Source organism: Triplophysa rosa, unplaced genomic scaffold (genome assembly GCF_024868665.1).
Source record: "Triplophysa rosa unplaced genomic scaffold, Trosa_1v2 scaffold4_ERROPOS473193, whole genome shotgun sequence".
Taxonomy (NCBI): domain Eukaryota; kingdom Metazoa; phylum Chordata; class Actinopteri; order Cypriniformes; family Nemacheilidae; genus Triplophysa; species Triplophysa rosa.
This window is the reverse complement of record NW_026634507.1, coordinates 81,571-108,129: the sequence shown is the minus strand read 5'-3', so window position 1 is coordinate 108,129 and position 26,559 is coordinate 81,571. Positions and strand designations below refer to the sequence as shown.

Here is a 26,559-nt window from a genome sequence, read left to right as displayed (position 1 = left end):
ATGAGCCGACAAAGTTATTACGAAGCACGTTGTTTAATCTCGTCAGCGAAAGCTCCATCCATCACTTGAACCCCCGGGTGGTTTCACGAACTTATAAAGAAAACAACAAAACCTCTAAAGCAGCTTACTCTCCTTTTCTCCGTCTGCTACTTTTCTTTCACATAAGTGAATACCCCGCACCCGCACTACTTTTCCCATCATTCAGTACAGCCAGGACTACAAACCCCATGCTTCTTAAAGGGACAATGCCCATATTCCCGCAACACGTCAGAAATAGTTTATCCACCTCTCAACAGTTTATGCACTTCCAGAAAACCATTAAGTAGGCCTACCACTGGTTATAAACATTAGACAACACCAGCCTCCACCATCATCAAAAACACCCCTGGACAACATATACTGTATATATACACACACATATAATATTCAAAATAGGATTGTGACAAAGAACAGCAGAAGATAAGTTTATTGACTGTCAGCCAAAGCAAACAAGGCAGCATCAAGACAGAAATAAGATGGCATTATGGAATTGAATTATCAGTAGATTTAATTTTGCTTAAGAAACTGAACTCTATCCAATAAGAAAAAGCTGTTATGGTACAGTATGCAGTGAAAGTTATTCATTGTCCCATGAATTAAAAGAGAAGTGCTTCTCTCAACTGGAATAACTTTATAACTATGTACAACTTCATGTCAAATACGGACAGTAAATCCGAATATTTCACCCTAAGCCCTTCAGTGTTGCTTCTATAGTTTTCCTGTTTCTATGGTAGACTCGTATGCTGAGGCCGCTCGAGGTTTGCACGAAATTTCTCCAGAAAGCGTGAGGCAAGATCATCATCTACTAGCCGTCTGTCACTGGATAAAGTGGTGGTCATGAGCTGTTGGGTGCAGAGAACGGGAGTCAAGCTGTCCTGGTTCTGAGGTGTCAACCTCAGTTCGGCTCTGGTGCCACCCACTGCTAAAATGCACGCTTGAGGAGGATTTATTACAGCACTGAACCCACTGATGCCAAACATGCCCAGGTTAGAGATACTGAAACAAACAAACATCATTAGACACATTCATATTTCTGGCACAGAATGATTCCTCAATATATCGTCAGGAGCTACAGGGATTTCTTCTGTGCCGACTGTAACTTTTGAACTCTTAAAGTCCCAGTGAAATTAAAAATGACAATTCTTATTTTTTCATTAAATATTGCAGCGTTTATGGTAAATAGCTTATCAATATGGTCATTTTGTTTTTAAAATTCATGTACCCGCATAATCTTCAATTAAAATCTGAAAATGCACTTCCGTCCTTTAATGACGATCCATCTCAAATGACGTAAATTAGATGGCTTGGGAGGAGCATCCGTTAACTCCTCCCCTTCAACTGTCAGTCTGCTGCCACTTTCATTTCAAACTCAATGCAACAGCTGTTTTTACACATCCAATCAATTTGCAGTGAAAACCCAAGCCACACCCACTAATTTTCTCCTTTGAAATCCCTTTTCACTCGGAAATGTGTCAGAATACGGAAGTAAAAACGATCGCAACTTACACTTCACGGGGACTTTTAAAACATTCTTTATGAATGACAGAGGATCACAATTTAAGCAAAAAAATCTGTACTGTTTTACTTAAAGGGGTCATATGGTGCGAATATGTGTTTTTCTGTGTGTTTGGTGTGTTATAAGTTGCCCATGCATGTATTAGACACGTACAATTGCACAAATGAAAGTGTGGGAACAAAATATGCATTCTATCTAAAAGCAAATGCTCACCCAGACCTGCCTGAAACACCTTGTGTAACCACACCCCCACAGTTGGTGGTATGATTTGACTAAGACCGCCCAAATATATACGTGGGCGTACCTGTCAGTACAATTGCTTGATGTTCTGATGTTCCAAATATGGTAAGAGGCGTTACATTTTCGTCACACGCTTGCAGTATTCGACCAATCACTATGCACTGGTTAACTGGCCAATCATAGCACACCTCACTTTTCAGAGCAATGAGAGGCGGGGCAAAGAGGAGATACAAACATGCACAGTATGTGGAAAATACAACATTTTTGAACTTGAAATCCTGTATACACATCGCATTACATCCAAAACAAAACATTACTGTATATTCATTTTAGCTGTGTCATATGACCCCTTTAATAATGATATCCAAATATTGGTTGGCAAGAAAAGTTTAACAATGCAGTGTTAACTGCCAATATTACTTACTCAGGGAAAAGATGTGACCCCGCTGTGATTTCACGGCTATAGTTGCAACATGTAATAAGGAGATTTAAGGCATCAAAGCCATAAAAATTACAAAGATATGTGATTTGTGCTTACTGCTTTAAATGATAGATCATTTCCTAACCTTCAAGATGTAGTATTTCATTTGAATAATTAAAGGGGTCATGTGACACGGCTAAAACGAATATCATGGTTTGTTTTATATGTAATGCAATGTGTATACACGATTTAAGGTTCAAAAACGCTGTATTTTCCACATACCATGCATGTTTGTATCTCCTCTTTGCCCCGCCTCTCTGAAACGAGCAGATTTGAGGCGTTTCAGGCAGGTCTGGGTGAGCATTACATTTTATTATTTAGACCAAAAAATACTGTTGCTACAATTAAGCTATTGTAGTACCACCTATTTGTTTTCATGTTTTAATGCTTTTTGTACATGTGCATAATAATCTTTTACTAAGAATTAAGAATTAACACTAAGAATTTCCCCATAAATATGTCATATATCACTCACTGAAAATGGGAGAATCTCACATAGACAGCATCAATTTGGTTGAAGTGTGTTTCAGTTTAAAATAAAAGTGTTTTACATTTCAATTTTATGCATTTGGCGGACTTTCCTGTGGCTCAGTGGTTGGAGCATGGCACTAGCAATGCCAAGGTCATGGGTTTGATCCCCATGGGGATTGCACATAGTCAGAAACAAATGTATAATACAATCCAATGTAAGTCGCTGTGGATAAAAGCGTCTGCCAAATGCATGAATGTAATGTAAATATACTCTGTGTAGGGTGATTTTATTAAGAAAAAAGCAAATCACAAAAAAACGATTCTAAATAAATCATGTGCAGTAAAGTTCAACATAAATACAAAGTAAGAATTTGACAGTGTCAGTTGAAAGAAGAAACTTAAAAAAGAGAGCAATTTACCTGAATGACCCTCCCTGATACTCCTCTGGTAACAGTTTGCCATCCCGTGCTTTCTGAGCCAGAGCCTGAGAGTGTGAGAGAGAGAGAGAGAGAGAGAGAGATTGTGTGGAGGGAATAAAATCAACATCATCAATCAACATGTTCATGGCAGCAGTAGTCTTTATTAATAAAGCTTCGTTGTTCGTTCATTATTAATTTTACTCATGTGAATGTCCACGTGCAGTGTAACGCTACTAAATGATGTGACATCAAACCTTTGCAGTGGCTGCAATCTCCTGAAGGCCTTTGTTAGCAGCATCTTTGATGATGGGGGTGATGAGGCCACGCTGTGTTGCCACGGCGATGGAGATGTGGATAGAGTCAAGAGCCTGAGGTCCTTCAGCAGACCAAGTCACATTCACCTCAGGCATCTCCTGCCAGAAACAAGCAAACACATTTAAAAGCAGCGGAGAACCGCATCCCTCCATCATGTAACAAACACACACACACACATTTCTGGTTTACTATCCCCGTGGGGACAGTCCATAGGCGTAATGTTTTTTATACTGTACAAACTGTATATTCTATCCCCTATCCCTAACCCTATCCCTAAACCTAAAGATCATAGAACACTTTTTGCATTTTTAGATTTTTAAAAAATATTGTTCTGTACAATTTATTAGCTTTTTTGCCCATGGGGACCTCAATTTTGGTCCCCACGGTGACACGAGTCCCCATGTGTTGGTGTGTATTCAGGTTTAGGTCTCCACTGGGATATACAAACATGAACACACACACACACAACACTGAAGTTCAGTTGGTCAGCAGAGAAATATGATGTCTGATTTGTTCGTATAACATAACAAATTAACAAAATAACAAACACAAGGGGTGGGCGGAATGACCAAAAATCTATTTCACGGAATGAGTAATTTTATTTCACAGTAACAAGCTCCCATTATAATTATATTTCTTATACCTAATTTTTCTTCGATTGATTTAATTTTTCTGTTTGTTTATTACAATTCATTTAAATGCTCACCATAGTTAAGAAGTTATGAAAATGCACTTAAGATGTCAGATTAAGTTCTGATAATCAGATATTATTTATTTATATTTAGCTTCTGGCTATATCTTATGTATACAGTAGGAAGATAGACAACATATATAACAATAAAGTATGAATATGCACAAACAATGAGAGATAAACTATGGTTTATCTACACGCTGTACCTGATGAAAGAAGTCACTGCAACACTGGTTTGTGCGCGTGGCGCACCGGAACAAATTCCCTCCCGGTCCGTATCTGCAGATTGATGGGCGTATAACATCAATACGCTGATCGTCTGCGCAACGTTGTATGAAGTCAAACACACCTGATATTATCAGATATTTCGATGATTTTAAAGTCGATTATCAATCTTTTTTTTAAACACATCGCCCAGCCCTAATGGGCGAATTTATTTTCATCATAACGCCCAACTTGCAGAGCGCCGAGCTAACCACGCCTACTTATTTACATTCCATGGAATACAACTCTATTAACTCGGCGCTCTGCAAATTAGGCGCTATTCTGAAAAAAACTAATGAATTAATCCACCCGTAACAAATGAACATTCTTTTGACCTTCTTTCAGTCAGTAGTTTAGTGATCCGCTTCAGTCCGGCGCTTCTCTCACCCGCAGTGCTCGTGCAGGGATCTGCGCCAGCATTTAAAAAAGCTCATTTTCAACACGTATTTCAGAAGTCAGGTTGTTTTGAAAAGCTGTTAATAGTTTTATAAAGTTTAACTTCAGGCGAGCCAAGGTGAAACTTAAGTTGAAATGTGCGATGATGCTCGCAAGCACTTTGATGTGACGCGCTTCTATGGCGTTATTATAATGACAAATGTCGTGAGCGCATTATTACAAGGCGAGAGCGCATTCTTGTCATACGAGCGCGCGAATCTCTCCGCTCGCACGCCGATTTCCTTTGCTCGTGCACAAAACTGGACGCGCGCTTTCAACTATACGCTGCTCTCTTATGAATTTTCTCTCCTCTCACTCAGTGAGCGTGTGCGCACTCAAAATGCGTTCCGTGCGTCCACGAATCCTTCGGTACTCTTGCTCTCGAGAGGTCCTCCTGCGTGTTCCAGGCATTATAGGCTGTCAAAAGTAGTCAACCAATCAGGGATAGGCTTCCACGGCAGGCCAATGAAAATGCGACCTCTTAACTACAGTAGGCCTAATTGTTAAAAATGCTTGACGAAGAGTTGTTTTTCGTGTTCTTTTCTACAAAAGTGTCATGTTAATGTGTAATTCTTGTAAAATAGTATATTGTAAATTGCTGAGTTTCATTCTTATAAAATCTTTTAATATATAAATCTTTTAATGAGTGGATTCTTGCGTGTGGGTAGGTGGGTGGATGGGGGGCACCATGAGGTCTTAATACGCCTCTGGATCCACCACGTTCTCAGGTAACAATTTTAATATATTTGATGCAACATTATTAATCAAATGTATATTATAAATGAACGGTAAGGGAGCGTTTGGTATATTGCATAGAAGTTCAGTTGTGTGCCCTGAACTTCTGGAACACTGAATGCAGAACACTTACAGTGTGTGTCTGCAAACGCATTAAATGCATAACCAAATAGGTATAGAATATTATATGATTTTCCAAATGCTCCAGTGCTATTATTGTTTTGATATGTACCGTTACTTGTAGTAAATATTATTTTAGAATAAAGCTAACTTAAGACACCAATCTAAATTGTTCGGTAATCAATTTAGTACTATTTTGACAATACTATGTTTAGTGTAGGACATGCATGAGGACCACATGAACTTGAGGGTGTTGGCCTGTTTTGTCTGAATAACATGGTAGTTAAACTGACGTTTATATGTAGCCTACAAAGCATCCTAATGCCCCGTTCATTTCTAATACACATTTGACTAATAATGTTGCATCAAATATATTAATATTGTTACCTGAGAACGTGGTGGATCCATCTTGCTTCGTTGAAAACGTCGAGTCACTTTCAACCAATAAGATGTCATGTAAGAGGTCGCGTTTTCATTGGCCCGCCGTGGAAGCCTATCCCTGATTGGTTGACAACTTTTGACAGCCTATAATGCCTGGAACACACAAGGAGGACCTCTCGAGAGCAAGAGTACCAAAGGATTCGTGGACGCACGGCACGCATTTTGAGTGCGCACACGCTCACTGAGCGAGAGGAGAGAAAATTCATAAGAGAGCAGCGTATAATTGAAAGCGCGCGTCCAGTTTTGTGCACGAGCAAAGGAAATCGGCGTGCGAGCGGAGATTCGCGCGCTCGTATGACAAGAATGCGCTCTCGCCTTGTAATAATGCGCTCGCGACATTTGTCATTATAATAACGCCATACGCTTCTACCTCCAGTTTTGGGAGACGCGTGAGGAGTCACCAGAGACTTACAGTGCAAAAACAAGCCCGAGAATAAACAAACCTAAAGACAGAGAGTCGCAACACACTAAAATTGCTCATCTAATAGAGAGTGAAGAACGATAAAGACTCACAGTACAGACCCCATGAACACCAGTTTATAACACTAGTCATACTGTACTCTCATTGTTTGTGCATATTCATACTTTATTGTTATATATGTTGTCTATCTTCCTACTGTATACATATGATATAGCCAGAAGATAAATATGAATAAATAATACATCTGATTATCAGAACTTAATTTGATATCTTTAGTACATTTTCATAACCTGCCTACATTTTAACTATGGTGAGCATTTAAATGAACTGTAATAAATAAATTAGTTAAATCAATCTAAGAAAAATTATGTATAAAATATAGAATTATAATGGGAGATTGTTTCATGAAATATATCATTACCATGAAATAAAATTTCTTATTCCGTGAAATAGATTTTTGGCCATTCCGCCCACCTCTAGTAACGGCCTATACCCTCAATACCGCCCAGCCCTAACAAACACCTTACTCCGAAATAGCAAATATTTTAGGCACTGTATAGGACACCCCAGTGTACATGTCCAATTGAAATCTACAAAATAAACCAAAATGTACTACAGATCTGGGCCTAATGGTTAGAGAGTCGGACTCGTGACCAGAAGGTTGCCGGTTCGATTCCCAGGGCCGGCGGGTAACAACTGAGGTGCCCTTGAGCAAGGCACCTTACCCCTACTTGCTCCCCGGGCGCTGCAGTGATAGCTGCCCACTGCTCTGGGGGTACGTGTGTTCACCACTTGCTGTGCGTGTGTTCACTACTCTCTGGATGGGTTAAATGCAGAGGTCACATTTCGTTGCCTTGTACTTGTACATGTGCAATGACAATAACGTTGAATCTAATCTAATCTAATCTAATCCGTCTCTCATCAGTTACTGCAGGGTTTGTTTATAAATGTTTCTAGAGCAAGCAAAGCTAGGAACGCCTTCTAACCACCTCGTAGCAAAGACTAGCGATACAGCGGTCTGAACAGTGTATGTGTATGTTCTAGTGTAAAGTACACTAGAACATTTTTCACGTGGTAACTAATTCAAATGTGCACCAAAATTTCACTTCTCTAGCAATGTTTCTCTAGCAATGTTTATAAATGCGAAACTGAAATGGACTCACATTTTATATTGAGTCAGTGAATCATTCGACCGATTCGTTCAAAATGGCACTGACACATACAGTGACTCACTGAACTATCATCTTGTCTGAGTCCTTCAAAAGCAGATTCATTTAAAAGAGAAACACAGCAAAAAGGCAGATGTAAGTGTTCAAATGAACGTTAATGCATGCATGCAACATTACTTACGGTACTACGATACTACCATTTAAAAATCCATTCCATTGTTTACCTCATTTGTAAGTCGCTTTGGATGAAAGTGTCTGCTAAATGACTAAACGGAAATGTATGCAAAATGTAAAAAATAGAGCGGCGTTTCCAGTATTATAAAGCTTAAGCATGGCGATGCTACTGTGGCACCGGTACACCGTGCACCCCTAGAGTGTGCTGTATGTGTAACATCACTTACTCTGAGTGTAACAGCAACGGCTTTGATGATGAAATCATTGACTGACACCTTGATGTTCTCTAAACACACAAACACAGATACAGTGAACACAAACCGCACACACTTGACATGCCTTTAAAACGTGACTCAAAGGATTCAGCAGAGGAAAACAACTTTTGTCTAAAACTATTTCTCAATACACTGCATGTTTTTTTAAACACCAATCATGTTGTAAGAGGCCGGTGTATCACACCCTGTACATGACTGAAATCAGTACAGAAGTCTATAGTGCCTGGCGTTTCAGCCGCTTCAAAACCTAAAACAGCAAAATAAATCAACATCAGCAGTCTAATATTGTTTTGTTTGTGTGGATCATTTCTGCTGGGATGTGTGTGCGCTCACCTTTGGCCAGCTGTTTTCTGAGCTTCATGACAGCGCCGAGATCACATTCCACTGAAGCGTAGGAGTGAGGGATGGTGCTCTTAGACTGTGTGAGTCTCTGAGCGATGACTCTTCTGACGTTAGAGGCCGGTATCTCTGTGAACGTGCCCTGAGAACATCGTGAACATTTCCGTTATGTGCATCTAGCAAACCGATGTGGTACAAATCACCTAAACGTGTTCATTCCTGACTGCTCCTGTGCCTTGTTGTGTCTTTGTGCTTATATGTCATTAAATCATTTGTAATGGATTTAAACGAAATCTCTCTGAATCTCTGTGTACAGCGAACCATCAGTTCGTCAGAACTGTCAAATCATCAGAAGTTACTCAGTGAATAGGATCTTGTGTCAGTCTAAAGTCATTTAAAGCTTGTTTAGATGTTTTGGCAGATTTGGGGGGTTCTCAGTGTCAGTTCAGTGAATGACTCACCGGAGCTCCAGGTTTTCCGGGCACAGAGACGGGTGGGTATGAGGGGCGGCCGGTGGTGGGGACACCAGGTGGAGAGGGCGTTGGGGCAGCTGTGACTGGAGCAGAGGGGCCTGATGGGACTTTATCCCTCTGATTCAACAGCTTCAGAACATCTCTTAAGAAAGACAGACACAAATAACAACAATTGAGTGTCTTTAACCCCTTCAAAACAATGAATAACCATAGGTACATATAGGCTTTTGGGATATTGTGTATTTCAGAAAACAAAATGAAAAATGACAGAAGATAAAAGTCTGATCCATCTCTGATGGTTAGGCTTAGGAGTAGGGTGAGGATCAGAGGATACAATATACAGTTTGTGTGTGTGTGCGTGTTGGTCTCACTCTTTAGTGGTGAGACCACGTGGGCCTGTAGCCTTCACCAGATGAGGGTCCAAACCATGCGTGTCCAAAATGTGTCTGGCAGCCGGACTCAAACGCAACCTGACCAACACAAAATCACATCTCAAACACACGGCACATAAAGCACATGACTGTGAAATAATCAGCTTATCTTTCACCATCTGAAGGCTCACACCTGTGCTTACTCTAACTAGATCACCACTCAAATGACCTTGACACTGAAAAACGCGGCTGAGAAAAGCTTCACAAGATGTTTGTGTTGAAATAACTTGCAGAAAATGTTCTAAGAACTGCATCTAGAAACTCCTTCCCATGCATCAGACACGATCTAACAGATACTGACGGCTGCAGTGCTGAAGCTCCAGGTGGACGCGTCGAGGCCACAGGAGGGGCCGGGACTTCTGCAGTAGGTGGGGCCGAAGCTGGTCTTACGGGGTCAAGGGGCGGGATTTCAACCTGTTTCCAGTCTTCACCTTCAGCAACCATCAGAGCGATGGGAGTTCCCAAACGCACACCTTGGCTGCCATCCTGCACCTGAAACACACACACAAGACAAGACTTTCAACCATTAAACGGTATAAATTGTATTGTGCTGTTGGTTAAATGTGTAACACTAAATGATGTTTTAGCACAGTGTGTTCTGTGTCCACAATCATATATTAAACCAGCTGTTTAACGGAGCATTAAAAGCTTGAGTGACACCCCTGTCTCTCACATGTACTCACAAGGATTTTGGCGAGGACTCCGTCATCATTGGACTCCAAGACCACCATGGCCTTATCAGTCTCAATTTCACAGAGAGCGTCTCCAGCCGCAACTTCGTCACCTGTTCAAACCCACATCACATCAGTGTTTCTGTAAACAACACTATTACAACAACCTGGAATATATGTTCATAGGAACCATCATTTATTTATGACTCTGCTGTCTGTTAGAAGTTGCTGAGGTAAACGGTGAGGTATTACACTTTGTGGATTCTGTTGCACTTTACGTGGTTATAAGCCAAATGGTATAGGGTACAAGGGGTCGCTTTTTGCTGTTTTAAGTCAGAATGCCAGATAGCACAGGACATCAGAGCAATGTGTCCTGTAATGCAGAGCTGGTCTGGCAGTATGAGGGACTGACATGATATTTGGCAGCAGGTTTTAATGTTGTGGCTGATCAGTTTGCCTTATGTTCTATCATGTAGAGCAGTGCTCCTCATGTCACAACCTGCTGAAAAATCCAAGCACGTGCTTTAAATTGTCCTGTGATTTCCTGCTGCCTTTTGTCTTGGGTTCACTCGAGTCAGAGATGCCTTAAGATAAGAAACACCCAGCAAACCACTGCTCTGTATTACTCGTCCGTCAGGTTATCGCTTTATGGGTAATATAACTCTTAATGTTATTTGTAAAACATTACAAAAAACGAGATACCTTTATAGTAGGTGTGTAACGGTTCTCGGTAAAAAACCGCACGGTTCCATAGTCGCGGGAATGTATTTTGAGCTGGGGGTGCTGTCATTTTTTTTTATTACTGTGTTATGACTGTGCCATGGGCGAGCCGCTTAAGTTTAAAGTTAATAAATAACGGAGGCAAAAATTAGTTGCTGCCGAGAATAAAGAAGATCCCAGTGTGATTATAGGATGCAGCATAAAAACAAACATATAAACGCATGTATGTTATATGTATGCCTATAGCCAAAGCACAATCTGTTGTACGAAAACTAGCTGCACGGCGGCAGCTTAACCACCCAAACAAAAACCATGGGCAAACCGGTCACGCGATTAAACACAACTGCATGCTGCACGGCAACAGCACAGTTTTCTTTCTTTTCTTTTCTTTCTTTCTTTTTCACATTTCTTTCTGGGTTGACACTGCTGAAGTCCTGCATGAGGTAAAAATGTCTGAAATTCGTTTTTGCGCCATTTGGACAAGACCGCTCATGACACTTGACTTTCACTAACGCCGTGACTTCATTAAACACTTGCGTTGTCATTGTAACAGTAACGTTATTAAAGCAAAAAACAGTGACGTTATTAATGTTTTCAATGGATATTAGTGAGTAGACACATTCATAAAATGTATTATATTTATTTTTGATAAAACATTTCATTTACGGAGTGTCTATTTACACAGAGTAATGTTACAAATAGCCTGCCCAAGGCAGCAATGCTTTTTACTCTAACCGAAAATAGCTGTGTTTTCTTTGGATTAAATAAAAAAAGTAGTTACATGCTATTGATACTTATAAATAGTGGCAGATAACGTTACTTTACCCTAAACTTTATGAATAAAATTTTTATTGAAAACAAATGCGAGCGTTTGATTAGAACCCCGGCCTCCTGTGTCACACTATACAGACTTTACACCTTACGCCACTGGAGTCATTGTTCAAAACGAAGTCTGTAGCAAGGCTCAATAAAACGGAAGGAAGGAGGCGGGAACCGGCGAACAATCAAAAGACTTTAATCAAAATAAATAAACAATAAATCCAGCAGTAAAAACAGGCCGGCAGCCCCTCAAGGACGACTGCCGGCCACACGAACATAAACACATAAACAAAACTTAACTAATGTCCGGGCCCGGTCCTCTCTCGCCGTATACTCCTGCCGCTCAGCCATTTATGCTTCCGATCTCCTCCGTGAGAGATAAGAGGCTGGTGTGGCGCCCAGCTGAAGCTCATCAGCAATCACATCACCGGCCTCGCTTGCTCCTCCCACGGCTCTCGTCACGCCTCCCTCGTGACAAAGTCGTTCTTACATATTCTCTATTCCAATCACATATTGGTGGGCGGACCTGGTGCAAATAGTCACTGCCTTTATTTATGTTTATACCACGGGGCTGTTGAATGCTTCATTCTGATTGGCTGAGGAACGTTCGACGGGTGTGCATTATTTTTCAGTTAAACGCACACCTATGAAGGTGTTCCAGGTCTGCTGACCACATTACAGTTCCATATCACTTCGCCAAGTTTAGCCTACTGTCCACCAGTGAATATGTATCTAACAACAGACAAAGTGACAGGCAAATTCCATTGTCTGAGAAGAAATAACTATTAATATTTATGGACAGAATGAACATTTGAACAACAATGGCGAGAGCACTGTACAGGACTGTTCAGACGAAAAACTAAAGCATGTATCAAAGGTAACGGCAAACTACATGACACAATCAGCGGGTTAAAGATAAAACGCGAAACACAAAAATAACAACAACAACAACATCTTAAATTCGTCTGTGGAATGGGTAAACGGGACTTAAAACACACAGGAAGCTTTCTATGCCACTGCGAGAACCGCAGCTGGCGCAGAAACCTCGTGTCACTTTTATCTCTAAATACTTTTCTTATACGACAGGGTGTTAAATATGATGAAAACAAATCAAATATAGATACTTGTCTTTTCACTCTCAGTGAAGCAAACGTGTGTGCATGTGCACTGTCTGTCTTCCTCTCAATCTCGGAAAACTGCATATGCAGGCTCAAGCAACGCCTTCAGATGAGATGCGTAAGAAATTAGTCCTACCAGCAAGTGCATTCCGGGACCGGGACTGCGCTTCGCGTCGTGGCCGCATTACCACCTCGGGGTGTGCATTAACTTTCGATAATTGAACGGCCCTTCGTCAATTATTCCTTACATCTTTCACACTGTTTCAGTATTTCATTCGCTCGACGCCAGGGGGTGCTGCAGCCCCCGCAGCACCCCCACTTCCCGCGACTATGCACGGTTCTCCACCAACGGTTCGGCTCATCTTAAATCTGATGACGCATTTATAATGTGGTTTGTTAAAAATTGTAATGCGTAAAACAGACTGACAAAGTTCAGCTAATGTATGTTTGTCGATGGATACAAATTTAATACCTACAACAAATCAAATAACGTAGACAAATTTCAATAGGATTGACGTATGCTGTACAGTCATTTATGCTTTTATCACCCGGGTGTTGTGAGCGCGCGAGTGCAGGTGAGACCTGAACAGCACATGTTGCTGTTTAAACTACACTCATTCAAGCCTTGCCAATTTAAACATTTAAGTGCCAGATGATGCAGTAGAAAACTTGCTTGCGCGCTGTGAGAAGATTTAACTGTAAACTGATCAAAAATCCCGCAAGTAAGTTCTATTTCCTGTGTTGTCATTCATTTCCCTCTGGCTAGTGGAACTATTTTGTATTGTAACATGGCATGATTTCAGTCTCTAAGCTAAAGGTCCGAGGCTATTGGCCCCGCCCGGTTCGCTGTAAGCCCTAGCGCCAGTGTTGCCAGAGTCGAGGTTTTCCCACACAATTGGGCTATTTTGAAAATGCAGTTGCGGGAAAAATTATGGAGCCGCGGGTTACTTTCATAATGTACTGCGGCTGCCAAAATGTTTATTTATATTCTAAGGATAAATGTTAATTGATGAGATTGTTAACGTGTATTCATACTCTGATGAATACCTGGTAACTCCAGGACCGGCCCGTTCTCAAAAGTGTGGGGAACAAGTGTCTGACAGGCAGGCTACAGTACAGGGAGGGACGCAGGAGCTCAGCTCAACCAAAGAAGAAAATATAGCGGTGGTATTAGACAATGCATCCGAATTATGCTTTTACCAATGTTTCGTACGGTGCATGTCATGTTGCACAATGAAATAAATCACGTGTGAGTGTACAACACTTGATTCTTCCGGCTGCCAAATATCACGTTTGAGCAGCGCTATACGCAGTCTAGAACAACTAAAACATTGACGTGCTTGTACACATTATACATATGCAATATATTTAACCATGCTCATTTCTTAAGCAAGTTTTAGCATGTCTAGCGAAGAGAAAACACGTTTCTCGTCTATTTCCGTGCGTGGCCTCGAGCACACATGGGATCTTTTTTAAAGGGACACTCCACCCAAAAATTAAAATTCTGTTATGGATTACTCACCCTCTAGTTGTTCCAAACCTGTATAAATTTCTTTGTTCGGTTCAACACAAAGATATTTGGTAGAATGTTAGCAACTGAAAATTCTTTGGCATCATTTACTACCATAGCAGAAAAAATTATAACGGTAGTCAAAGGTGACCCAGAATTGTTTGCTTTCCTAAATCCCCCAAAACATCTTTTGAGTTTATCAGAACAAAAAATATATACAATACCAAGGAAACCATTCAGATAAGTAAATATAGCAATAGAAACGTCTTTTGGCAGTTGTTAACTTTGATTTGACACCGGAAAATAATTGGGCTAGTTTTCATTCCTTTTGGGCGGGTTTTGAGGGGTCATTTGGCTGCTTTCAGGAAGCTAGTTAGCAAGATCCCTGTGACCAGCAGCAATGACAAGGTATGCTAATGTTTACATGATGACTAGCTAGAATTCTATATAATCTAGTTCAGTGATGGGATGGGACTATTTTGTATTTAAATGTGTTTAATCTTAGTATTTTTGTATTTTCAAAGTAAAATACTTTTTGCAAACCAACCTCCTTATTAGACTGCATGGATGGGCAGTGTTTCAAATACATCCATTTGAAATACAAAATACTATTATTTTTAATAATTATTCATTTTTAATAATGCATTTAATCTAGTATGTTTTGGTATTTATTTGTGTATAGCCTTGTTAATTCAAGAAATCAGCAGCCTAAAGAGGTTGATTGGCAAAAAGTATTTTGTATTTTGAAAATACAAAAATTCAAAGACTTATTTTAGAATGTTAAGTTCTACTTCTGTAGTTATTTTGGTGAAAGTAACTCAAAAGTAATACAGGAGTCATGTAACGTATTACAATTCTGAGACAGTAATATTTTAAGGTAAATGATTACTTTTAAATAACAGTAACAAGTAATCCGTAATGTATTACAGTTTGGAAGTAGACATGTGCCGATATTCGATAATGCGATTAACCGCGTAATGGATTTGCGTGATGTTGTTATCGCGGGCACTTTCAAATACCGCGAAAATATATAGATCAGCATTTTGATTTTTAGAGCGCGTATTTGTTTATTTTTCATCAACCGGATAAAAGTACACTGCGTGTATGCTGTGTAGGAATGCGCACTCTGATCTAAACAATCCCATTCCCCATGTGGAGATGCCTACGCGTGTGTGTGTGTGTGCGCTGCTGAGCAAAAGACGTGTGCGCACTCTGATGTAAACAGTACCACACAGAGAGGAAGCATGACAGAAGGAGGAACGCTGCCGACGATTTATCCCCCTTCTAAAAGGGTGAAGTCTGAGGTTTGGAAATATTTTGGGTTAAAAATAAGCCGAGTAATGAAATTTGACAGTGTGGCAGAATAATTATTTTAATTATACGTTGATGGAACGCAATAAAGTCATACACTGTCACAAAGTGCGAGTGAATTTGCTGTTTATAAATGTTTAGCTTGCTATAATAGTTAACACACTGGCTTGGCTTGTTATTCAAACAATAATAATAATAATAATATGAATTGTAGTACTAGCGTTGTACAGACATAAGTATATTTAAAAGCAGTTAACAAAAGTTGTTCTTTTGCAGTTTGCACTTTATTCTGTTTGAATAAACTCACTTTATACATCATGACTGTGTGTTGTTTTATTTATATTTATTTGTATTTAAATGTTTGAGGTTCTCTTTATTATTTAAAATAAAGTTGTTATCAAGAGGAAAACACTGAAGTTGGTTTATATTTTCAAACTGCATTTCTCATAGAATTGAATACTGCGATAATACTGTTTACCGCGTCGAAACCTTAATCAATTAATCGCAGCATGGAAATTTGATACCGGCACATGCCTATTTGGAAGTAACTTGCACAACACTGCATGTAACATACAATCTCTTCTCGTTGTGTTCTAACTATCATTTACTTTGGGGAGCAAAATGATCCCCGGGACTTCAGAAGGAATAGGTGCTTTAAGCGCATCATTGTGCGCCCGGGATGCGCATAACTGTAAATAACGAAGCGAATGCATTCTGAGTTCAGGCTCGCTTTAACGCCACTCTGCATTAGAGTCTTTTATACGGTGATAGTTTTGTACAATGAACAGAGACAGACAGTAGTATTTTACTTTTACTCAATTACATTATGAGACTGAAAATAGAGTCGGATATTACTTGGAGGAAAAAAATACAGAGCATATATCATGCTCTAGTATTTCATATACACATTTTTTAATGTTTTAACTAGGGCTGTCAACGTTAACGCGTTAACGCATGCGATTAATTTTTTCAAATTAACGCGTGAGAAAATATTTATCGCAATTAACGCAGCATCCGTTTGTTTTGACATCCTTTGTCTAGCGTTACATTATGTAATCACGCTCTTATTCGTGTACAGGCTTTTAAACCACTTAAGCGCGATTTGAAACAGTTGCTTTGACGCGTTCAATGAAGATAGACAGCTTCTAAACTGTGGGACGCGGCAAAACGCAACGAGAGGTCCAGTCTGGTGTGTACAGTAACGGCTGCGTCGGTGAATCTCTGTCAGACAGCGCATCCGTGTTAAGTTCTCTTTCGTGCTTGAATGGATAAAACCACACAAGATTACGTCAGAAAGCCCGTTTTGTCTAGTATTTTCTTAAGCACAGACTTCAAAGTGTAAAATAAAATCTTAAATGAATGCAAAGAGTTGTGAAAATGGGAGTGCGGTGACGGTCAGATCTGCGTACTAAGACAGCTCTTAAAGGGGCCACGTTCTTAAACGTGCTGCTGTGACTCCTGTCACTAATCTGTAGGTGCGACCTACAGATGAGGGAAACAATGGAAGCAATTGGAACAACATAAGGACAACAAAAAGCATAAGTGCAATAAAAAAAAACTGGTCTCATATAGCCTACCACAGTATACAGAGCTACGTTTTTTTTTTACCTTTAATACCATACTTAAGTACATTAAAAAATCTGTCTTTTTTACTTTTAAAATTAAAACTACTTAATTAAAAGAAGATAGTGATTTAAATGTAAACACAGATTAAAATGTTAAAACAACACTATTTATTTATAAGATGTAGTGGAGTAAAAAGTATGATTTGCTTTATAATGTAAGAAAATACTAGAATTTATTGTTTATTTGCAAAGTTTGCCAAAGGATTAATAAAGTAATCCCAAAAAAATTATTAGATTAATAAAAAATTATAATCGTTAGATTAGTCGACTAATCGAAAAATAATCGCTAGATTAGTTGACAATTAAAATAATCGTTAGTTGCAGCCCTATACAGTATACACGGTATCCTATTTTATTTTCTGCTTTGCTCTGTTGCTTTATTGGTGCCGTTACTTGTAGCTTGATTATTTGTTCTTATTTTTATTTATCAGTAGTCCCTTTTCCCTGAACATAGCACAAACCAAGACACAAACTGAACTGTGAGTAATTTGAACCTTTACACTCCTACTTTATAGTGATCGGGTATATGTTTGACTGTTTTTATTTGCAGGACAAGAAAATCCCTTGATAAAAAAATCACCTTCCTTCTTCAGCCATTTGACAATGTTTCCTTCCTCCATGGTTGGTGAGAGCGCCGGCATCTGAACATTCAGAGGGGTGACACCTGCCAGACACAAAAAAACATCATCATCCCAATGTTCATACAACAGATGTGAATAATAGGGATGTAACGATTCACCATGAGCCGGTTGAAAATCGATTATAATGTGTGACGATTCAAATCGGTTGAGGTGTGAGCAATAGCAATACATTTTTTGAACAGCAGGGGCCGCCATGTTCACTGCAAACCTAAACGTGGACATGCTGATATTTCTTAAATGCAAAAAAATCCAAGAAAAGCACAGACAGTATTCGTTTGTTTACATTAAAGAGACTTTTTCTATTAATAATTTGTTATAAAAGTGCAGTTTAGTTTTGTTATTTGAAATAAAACAATTTTATTATACAAAGAAACGTGAAGCATTTAAGAAATAATGCAAGGGAAGTTGTTCATTTCTAATTTGTTTCAACTCATTTTGTAAAAATAAATCGTGAGTGAATCGTGAATAAATCGCATCGTGAGATCAGAATCATGAATCGCATCGCATCGTGAGCTGAGTGAATCGTTACATCCCTAGTGAATAATCTATGTGCTATAGTTTCTCTTTTTCAATATTATTCTATAGACCAGTGGTTTTCAACCTGTGGGCCGCGGCCCCCTAGTGGGCCGCAAAAGTATTGCAAGGGGCTGCCAATTTTTCATAGAAATACTATTGTTAATATGTAAAAATGTCTCAGGGCTCTAGACTAACTTTTTGCACTGGTTGCACTGGTGCACCTAACTTTTTTTCTTAGGTGCACCAGCACAAAAGTTAGGTGCACCCAAATTTTCGACCGCATCGCATTTAACGCAAGATTTACAAGTTCACCTTTTTTTTTAAATCGCTGTCCATATAGGCAATATTGACTTGTAAATGATTAACTAACAATTATGGAGGAATTTCATGATATGTCTTTATGTTTTTGATCTGTCTTTATGTTTTTGATCATTATTCACTATGTATTGCTCTTAGTTTTAAACACATTTGTATGAGATTCTGAAAAGCACCCTGCACAGCTGTGTTTTTGATGTCTGGCAGTGTTTATGAAATCTGGGGACTTTTTCCGGCCCCAACCCTACAGTATGACCAAATCTGGGCATGTTCCGCCCCGTTACTATGACTACTATCTACATTGAGCAAGGCCACAGTTTTGCCACAGATAAAGACAAGAGAAGGAGGTGAAGAAGGGGAAACAGGTCATGATGACCATGACATAATTGTGGTGGGCGAGGATATATAAAAATTTGTGCTGTCAATCGATTAAAAAATTAATCTGATTAATCACACATTTTTTCTGTGATTAATCACGATTAATCGCACATAACAATTATATTTTAAAATATACTTTTACATTTTAATAATTTCACATTTAATCTTCAAATTGATGTAGAAACAACATATTTCTTTAACAGCATAATTTTATGAAAGCTAACATTTTGATATTAGTATTGTAACTGATGTCTCTATTAAATTGATAATTTTAACATTAATTATAGCCATTCAACAGTATAATTGAGAGCTCATGTAGGAAATTGAAGGACACTTTACAGTCTTTAATGCTAAATTATAAATTAAATGCAGAAGAACTCTCATTAAAGCTATAAAATCACATTGATTTCCTCTTTTATTTTGTTCTTTGATTAACATTAGTGACAGGAGTCACAGCAGCACGTTTAAGAACGTGGCCCCTTTAAGAGCCGTCTTAGTACGCAGATCTGACCGTCACCACACTCCCATTTTCACAACTCTTTGCATTCATTTAAGATTTTATTTTACACTTTGAAGTCTGTGCTTAAGAAAAAACTAGACAAAACGGGCATTCTGACATAATCTTGTGTGGTTTTATCCATTCAAGCACGAAAGAGAACATAACACGGATGCGCTGTCTGACAGAGATTCACCGACGCAGCCGTTACTGTACACACCAGACTGGACCTCTCGTTGCGTTTTGCCGCGTCCCACAGTTTAGAAGCTGTCTATCTTCATTGAACGCGTTAAAGCAACTGTTTCAAATCGCGCTTAAGTGGTTTAAAAGCCTGTACACGAATAAGAGCGTGATTACATAATGTAACGCTAGACAAAGGATGTCAAAACAAACGGATGCTGCGTTAATTGCGATAAATATTTTCTCACGCGTTAATTTGAAAAAATTAATCGCATGCGTTAACGCGTTAACGTTGACAGCCCTAATAAAAATATATTTAAAAAATTAGGTAATAGCCAGCCTACCACGAATAAATACGCATCTTGTTGCTTGGGATATATTGGTGGCAGAAAATCAACAATTGGTTAATAAAAATAAGAGATAACGGGAATCTACCTGATTGGTTTTAGAAAGGACCACCTTTCAGAAGATTCACTATAACTGTAGACTTGGTTTTTAGATGACTTGGAACATCTCACTTTGTTTGACTCGAGCAAATAAAGGTAAGTCCTTGACACCTGGACCTTCTTTGTCTGAGAGATTTTTTGAACTACAAGACTGATATTTTTACCACAACACAATCTGGTCAACATAAAGTTCTTTATTTGAAGCACAATTCTACAAGAAAGCAGGGCTCTAGACTAACACTTGAGAGAGGTGGCACCAGCCCTTAATTTGATAGCACCAGAGTCGTGGGGTGAGGTAAGAAAAAAGAATCACTAAAACTTCATTAAAATGTGTTTAATACATTAATAAATCAATTAGAAATTAATACAAATCATTGTTTATGATTGAATTATTTTTATTGTATATGTAAACTCTCTTTCAACACTTTACCACATTTAAAGCACATCTTTCTTAAAGCTACTTTCTTCCTTTATTTGTTGTGAACGACTCCTATAAGAGAACACAATTCCTTTAATATCAGTGAGTGTTTTTGGGCCCGTCCGTTGTTGTTTGATGAACATTATAAACAGATATCTTTATTATGCTGCTGCCCCTTTAAGAGCTCGCGCAATATACTGGAACACGTGTTTTGTTTCCCAACTGTTTGGTCACGAAACAAACTGAATACCTTTACAAGGTTTCTTGTTAATATGGGAATTTTTAGGTTATTTTGTGTTAATATGTCCGTTTCAGAGTAAGAAGGCGTGAAAGAGAACTCCGTTTAGTATTTTGTGCTCTGACTCTCTGGGCGCGTGCATATCTCAAACAACCCGTGAGACCTGAAGGCTTTTAGTGATTATTCATCATGAAAGCTGCATTGATAGACGTTTGGCTTCTATCAATAGCGACTTACAAATAAATAGTATTTAACGTAATGTATAACGTTTTGTATGCTTTGCAGTATTGTTAGAGATCTTTATACAATAGTTTAGTGCATAAAGTTTAAACACATGTTTCCTGCATTATCTTCACATGCATACAATACTTGCAACACATTTCGTTATCTTTGCTGTTTTGTACCTTAGCAGGGGAAATTCTTGTATTCTGCATATTTATTTAAATTGCAAGATTGAGCGCCTCACTCGTCTGCTCTTTCGGTCCTTAGCCTATTACCCGTAACCCGCGAATTACGTCTTTGGGGGCGGGGCACTGATAGATAAGTGAATGGTTGAAGGAGGGGAGACGAAAATGAGTGACTGAATGCGCAGCTTGAGCAATATAACATTTCTGCGCATTAAATATATAATACGCAAAAATTATATATTGATCAGTTTGACAGTCGCACCGGTGCGACCATTAAGAAAAACTTGTCGCACTGGCAGGCAAATTTGTCGCAAAATGACACCATTTAGTCGCAGTCTAGTGTGTCAACATTGGTTATTATTTTCGGACGGATCAGGCCTTAACATTCTTAACGAAAAAGTTGTCAATCGTTCTTTTCATCTTCTCTCATCATCCGCGGCTACATCCACTCTGTTTATCTGATGGGCCTAGGCTACTCACCTCTCTCTGTCTGACTGCAGCACAGCATTTTCAAACGTACACACGCGTACAGGAATATCTGGACCACGACCACAAAAAAAAATCTGAGGTCGCACCGGTGCGACCAGCCGTTCGAGGGAAAAAAAAGCCTCTGCGAATGTCTCCCTATGGTTCAACAACAGACACATTATGCCCATATCGTGGTCTAAACCAATCAGAGATAGTGAAGGGCGGACCCCCCTCTGATTGGTTTAGACCACGATATGGGCATAATGTGTCTGTTGTTGAACCAAATTGGACGCACTCTAGAGCCCTGTGTCTAGTCATGATTAAATATAATTTGAGAAATATAATTAAATAACAAGAAATAAATAATAAACTGTTACTATGCATTCACTATTGGAGCTCACTGATTGGTGTATTAACAACCCGCCAATTTATCTTACACATTTCTGCTGCATACATGCTACAGTAGATTTAAACATGGCTAAATGGTGGTCAACGGGATCGCTGAAAAGGACAAATACAGACGTTTCTTCATCTACAAGTAAGCATGACACTGAAAAGACTCAAAATAAACCTAAACGAAGAAAATATAGTAGTGACTACCTAGCGCTAGGTTTCACATGTGTGGGAATGGAGAACGAGCAGCTACCGCTCTGTGTTGTATGCACAGAAGTCTTGTCAAATGAAGCATTGAAACCAAACAAACTACGACGACACTTGAAGACAAAACATAGCGAACATGCGTCCAAGCCTATTAAGTTTTTTGAGAACAAACTTAAAGAGTACCAAAGCAGGAAAAAACTCTTGAAACTGCGTTCTCTAGCAACGACAACAGTAAAGCAGTGGAGGCATCTTATCGTGTTGCCAAACTCATCGCAAAGGCTGGAAAACCTCACACAATTGGTGAAAACTTGATTTTACCTGCCGCAAAAGAAATGATTAGCGTGATGTGTGGAGACAAAGCTCGCAAGCAGTTAAATCTGATTTCACTTTCAGATAATACAGTTGAGAGAAGAATAAATGAAATGGCAGAAGATATAACTCAGAAGTTGGTTAAAAACATTCGAGAGAGTCCTTTTTATGCCCTACAGTTGGATGAATCGACTGATATAGCAAACCTTTCCAACCTTCTTGCCTTTGTACGGTATGTACATAATGGACAACTACACGAGGATTTCCTTTTCTGTAAGCCGCTGCAGGGTCAATAAACTGCCCAAGCCATATTTAATATTTTGAATGCATTCATTGTTTCAAATGGAATTGATTGGTCTAAATGCGTGGGTCTGAGCACAGACGGCGCAAGAGCCATGACTGGGCATCGAAACAGACTCGTTGCGCGCGTGAAAACACTTGCACCGCTCGTGAGCTCCGTACACTGCAGTATTCATTGGGAAGCACTAGCGACCAAGAAGATGCCCACAGATCTCAAATGTGTCTTGGATGAGGCTGTTAAAATAGTAAATTTCATAAAGACTAGGCCCCTTCAGTCACGTTTGTTTCGACTTCTCTGTGAGGAAATGGGAAGTGACCATGTCCAGCTTCTTTTACACACTGAGGTACGATGGCTTGGTCTGGAAGTTGTGAAGATGTTTTTCTTTATCATGGAGAGGATAATGTCATCATCCACCACTTTGATCTCATATGGACACCTAGGATTGTTTTGTTACTGAGCTCAGAAGTGTGTTTTTATTACCCCCAGAATGTCCCAAATTGTTGATTTGGCCGCTCTTAATGTTCCTGGCATCTTTCTGACGGATGTGTAGTGTTTTTAAAATCTAACTATGGTCTGTTTCACTTGCATGGAGATCTCCCTGAACCCCATGATGTGGGTTCACAGCAAAAGCTTCCAAATGCAAACACCACATGTAGAATCAACTCCAGACCTTTAACATGCTTCATTTATGAAGAAATTATTTAAGGAAAACCCATACCTGTGAATAAAACAGCTTTTGATTCAACTGTCCAATTACTTTTCGTCCCTTGAAAAAGGGGAGAGCTTCATATTAAAGAGCTGTAATTCCTAAATCCTTCAGATAATCTGGATTGAGAGTGTGCACTTTAAGACAATATCTATTATAAAACTGTAACTCGAATACACTTTCATACACAGTTAAAATAACAAAAAATGTGCTTCTGTCCAAATATTTATGGACCTAACTGTAGTTTTTACTTGCTAGGTAATGTCATTTACTTTTTTTTGCTTGTTATCAGAAATAATCTACATGGACTCTATTCTTTGCGGATGTGTACCGAAAGTTAAGTTTGGTCCACAAAAACGAGCAAGCCCAGTAAAGTTTGTTTATGTTGTTGCTTTGAAACCGTTTTTGTTCACTTTGAGAAGCTGGAGTGCCGAGAGATGCACATTGGATTTCTATCATTACTGTTACATCTAAAACAAACAACAGAAGAAGATTTCATTTAAAAATACCAGACATGAACAGACCGCATGCGCACACACAATCAATCATGATCAGACCTTAAACAGACACAGACAGACATAATCGATGAAGATGTGATCATTCATGATGTCGTCATCACCATGACATATTATATTTCATGTGGGCCCGGCTCTCACTAAATCCTTGGTGTTTCGAGTCTGACGTCATCACGCTTTCCTGTAGCTCAGTGGTTGCACATTCTTAGAAACAAATGCGTAGTATAGTGCAATGTAAGTCGCTTTTGGATAAAAGCGTCTGCCAAATGCATAAAAATGTAAATGTAAAAAAATCACGCAACCGTGCTTTTTGGCAAGTTTAACAATCATAGGTAGTTTAGATGGTAGGGCTGTCACGATTATTAAATAATCGTCTCATCGTGATGGTTTCAGAGCATCGCAATTATTGCACATCTCTACAGAAGAAGACACTAGGGGGAGCTGTAGTGAATCTGCATATTGCATATTTTATTGTATATATTGTAACTAAAGCATGGTAATACTTGTAAAATGTACCACCACAAAACAATCACTTTAAAAAAAACTAAAGCATATACCATAAAAATATCCTGCAGTACAATTTAATATTATTTCAGTGTGAAAACCAGTCTACCAAAATCTCATTAACATAGAAGTAAACTTTTATTGTAGTCTTGCAAGTGAGAAAAAAAACAGACTAGAAGCTTTTCTATGACTGATAGAATTTTAATGGTGGCTTCAATTCACTCCTTTTAATGGTGGCTTCAATTTACTTAATGTAGCATTTGGCGGTTATATTATTGACAGGTAAAAGCCTAAACCTTAAGTATGATGACCCAATTTTTTCCTATGTATTTCCAAGAAAAAGAACATAGTCTTTATATTCAGAACAATATGGTCGTTTCAAAGCTGAATAAAAAATGTATGAGAATTAAAAGTCAAAGCTCTAAAACAGACAATTAATCGTCATACTCGCAATGATTTATTAGACAATTAACCGTCAGCCAAATTTCATAATCGTGACAGCCCTAGTTTAGGGTAAAGGTTTCGTGAGACTTGAAACACCAAGGATTTAGTCAAAACCAACAAGCCACGCCCATGGATCTGACTCGAAACAGCAAGGATTTTTTTTTAAATCCTTTATTATGATTTGTGATTAACAACAAAAAGACAATAATAACCTTCATCCTCCACAATCTGTAGTGAATTGTACACCATAAATTCAAACACCAAAGGATTTCGTGAGAGCCATTTCATGTGTCAGATGATGACCTCAGTCAGTCTATTAAAGCGATAACAGTGATGGACATATAGTAAATACAGCACATAAACTGGGCACAGTACGCATCGCATTCATTCATTTGACAGAAGCCGCACAGGTCAAACGAGTGCCGCGAAGGCCAGCTAACGTTAGTGTGTCGAAGCTGTATGCACAGCAAACAGTACGTCAATCGTGTTTTAACAAACATGTAACTTTAACAGGCAGAATCGTGACAGACTGTCTATAAAACTGACAGTGCTGAATATGCACCTTTATGTCGTGACAGTACAAACACTCACCACAAACTGACGGAGACTGAAACACACATCTGAAGCTCGAGGTCAATACATATTTACTCTGCGTCACTAATTTACTCTGCGAAAGTAATTTATTATATGTTATTAATGTCAGAGCGCCGCGCCCGAGGCGTATGCACGCCGCCATCGCTGTGTCCTTCCTACAGCAACTGTTCGTGCCCGTCTGTCCTTTACAGGCGCCATGCGCGTTACCGCCACCTGCTGTACTGGAGCTACTAAGAGCCTTAAAAAAATCACACAAATAAAGGAAAAAAGTAAACATCTCAAGCTTCAGTAAAAATAAGTTACTGTCACTGTCTTAACATTTTTTTATTAAATAAATAAATAGTAATCAAACTTAATAAGTTCCAGTCACCAAATAATTGTGTTAATTGAATAAAAAAAAGATTTGTTTTACTATTAATTTATTTCTGTTTTATTTATTTCCTTTGTTTTGAGTTGTTTAAAATGTCATTTTCTGTTGTTCTGCCTGTTCTGTTTTAGAATATCAAAACTTAAAGAGATTATGTAGAGAGAAGAGAGGAGAAACAGTTCCCTTTCTGTCGGACAGTGTGGGGTTTGAACTTGATAACCTCTCAACTCTGATCGCAATTTAAAAAGCCAAGGAACTTGGCGAATGGCATCCGCATGCCAGTCTCCGCCCCGTACATATGGGTATGAAGGGAGATGCATGCCTACCTATTCATTCATTTTTTGTTCTTCTGAGCAAATTATCCACTCTGATAGTCAGCCCCATCCAATGGTCCCTGGATGAGGAAAACGCGGCGGCCAGTTTCTCCTACCCCCTTCCGCCATGGTGCCCACCAGATCCACGCAGTCAACGGACCCCACTCATCCACTCGGTG

The 26,559-nt window shown here is 39.1% G+C and overlaps 1 protein-coding gene across 2 annotated transcripts; it reads right to left on the bottom strand.

The window, feature by feature from the left end:
- Positions 1–448: 448 nt before the first annotated feature.
- Positions 449–25,886, bottom strand: pdhx (pyruvate dehydrogenase complex component X). 2 transcript variants are annotated; one of them, XM_057328499.1, is made up of 12 exons: positions 25,697–25,886; positions 17,804–17,887; positions 10,133–10,233; positions 9,751–9,941; positions 9,390–9,488; positions 9,007–9,160; positions 8,540–8,687; positions 8,391–8,453; positions 8,159–8,217; positions 3,421–3,579; positions 3,167–3,231; positions 449–1,035 (listed from the first exon to the last, which is right to left on the bottom strand). In XM_057328499.1, exons 1-12 carry the CDS (start codon positions 25,839–25,841, stop codon positions 765–767), a joined length of 1,539 nt encoding a protein of 512 aa, XP_057184482.1. In that variant the 5' UTR covers positions 25,842–25,886; the 3' UTR covers positions 449–764. The 2 variants fall into 2 exon arrangements, with proteins under 2 accessions (XP_057184482.1, XP_057184484.1); XM_057328501.1 differs by lacking the exon at positions 8,391–8,453.
- Positions 25,887–26,559: the final 673 nt, after the last annotated feature.

Excerpts from the sequence above, each read along its gene's own strand:
- pdhx (XM_057328499.1), bottom strand. The coding sequence starts at position 25,841 with ATGGCGGCGTGCATACGCCTCGGGCGCGGCGCTCTGACATTAATAACA. Across the intron at positions 9,942-10,132 it reads GAGTCCTCGCCAAAATCCTT|GTGCAGGATGGCAGCCAAGG; the intron begins GTGAGTACATGT and ends TGTGTGTTTCAG. Across the intron at positions 8,688-9,006 it reads CCGGAAAACCTGGAGCTCCG|GGCACGTTCACAGAGATACC; the intron begins GTGAGTCATTCA and ends CGATGTTCTCAG.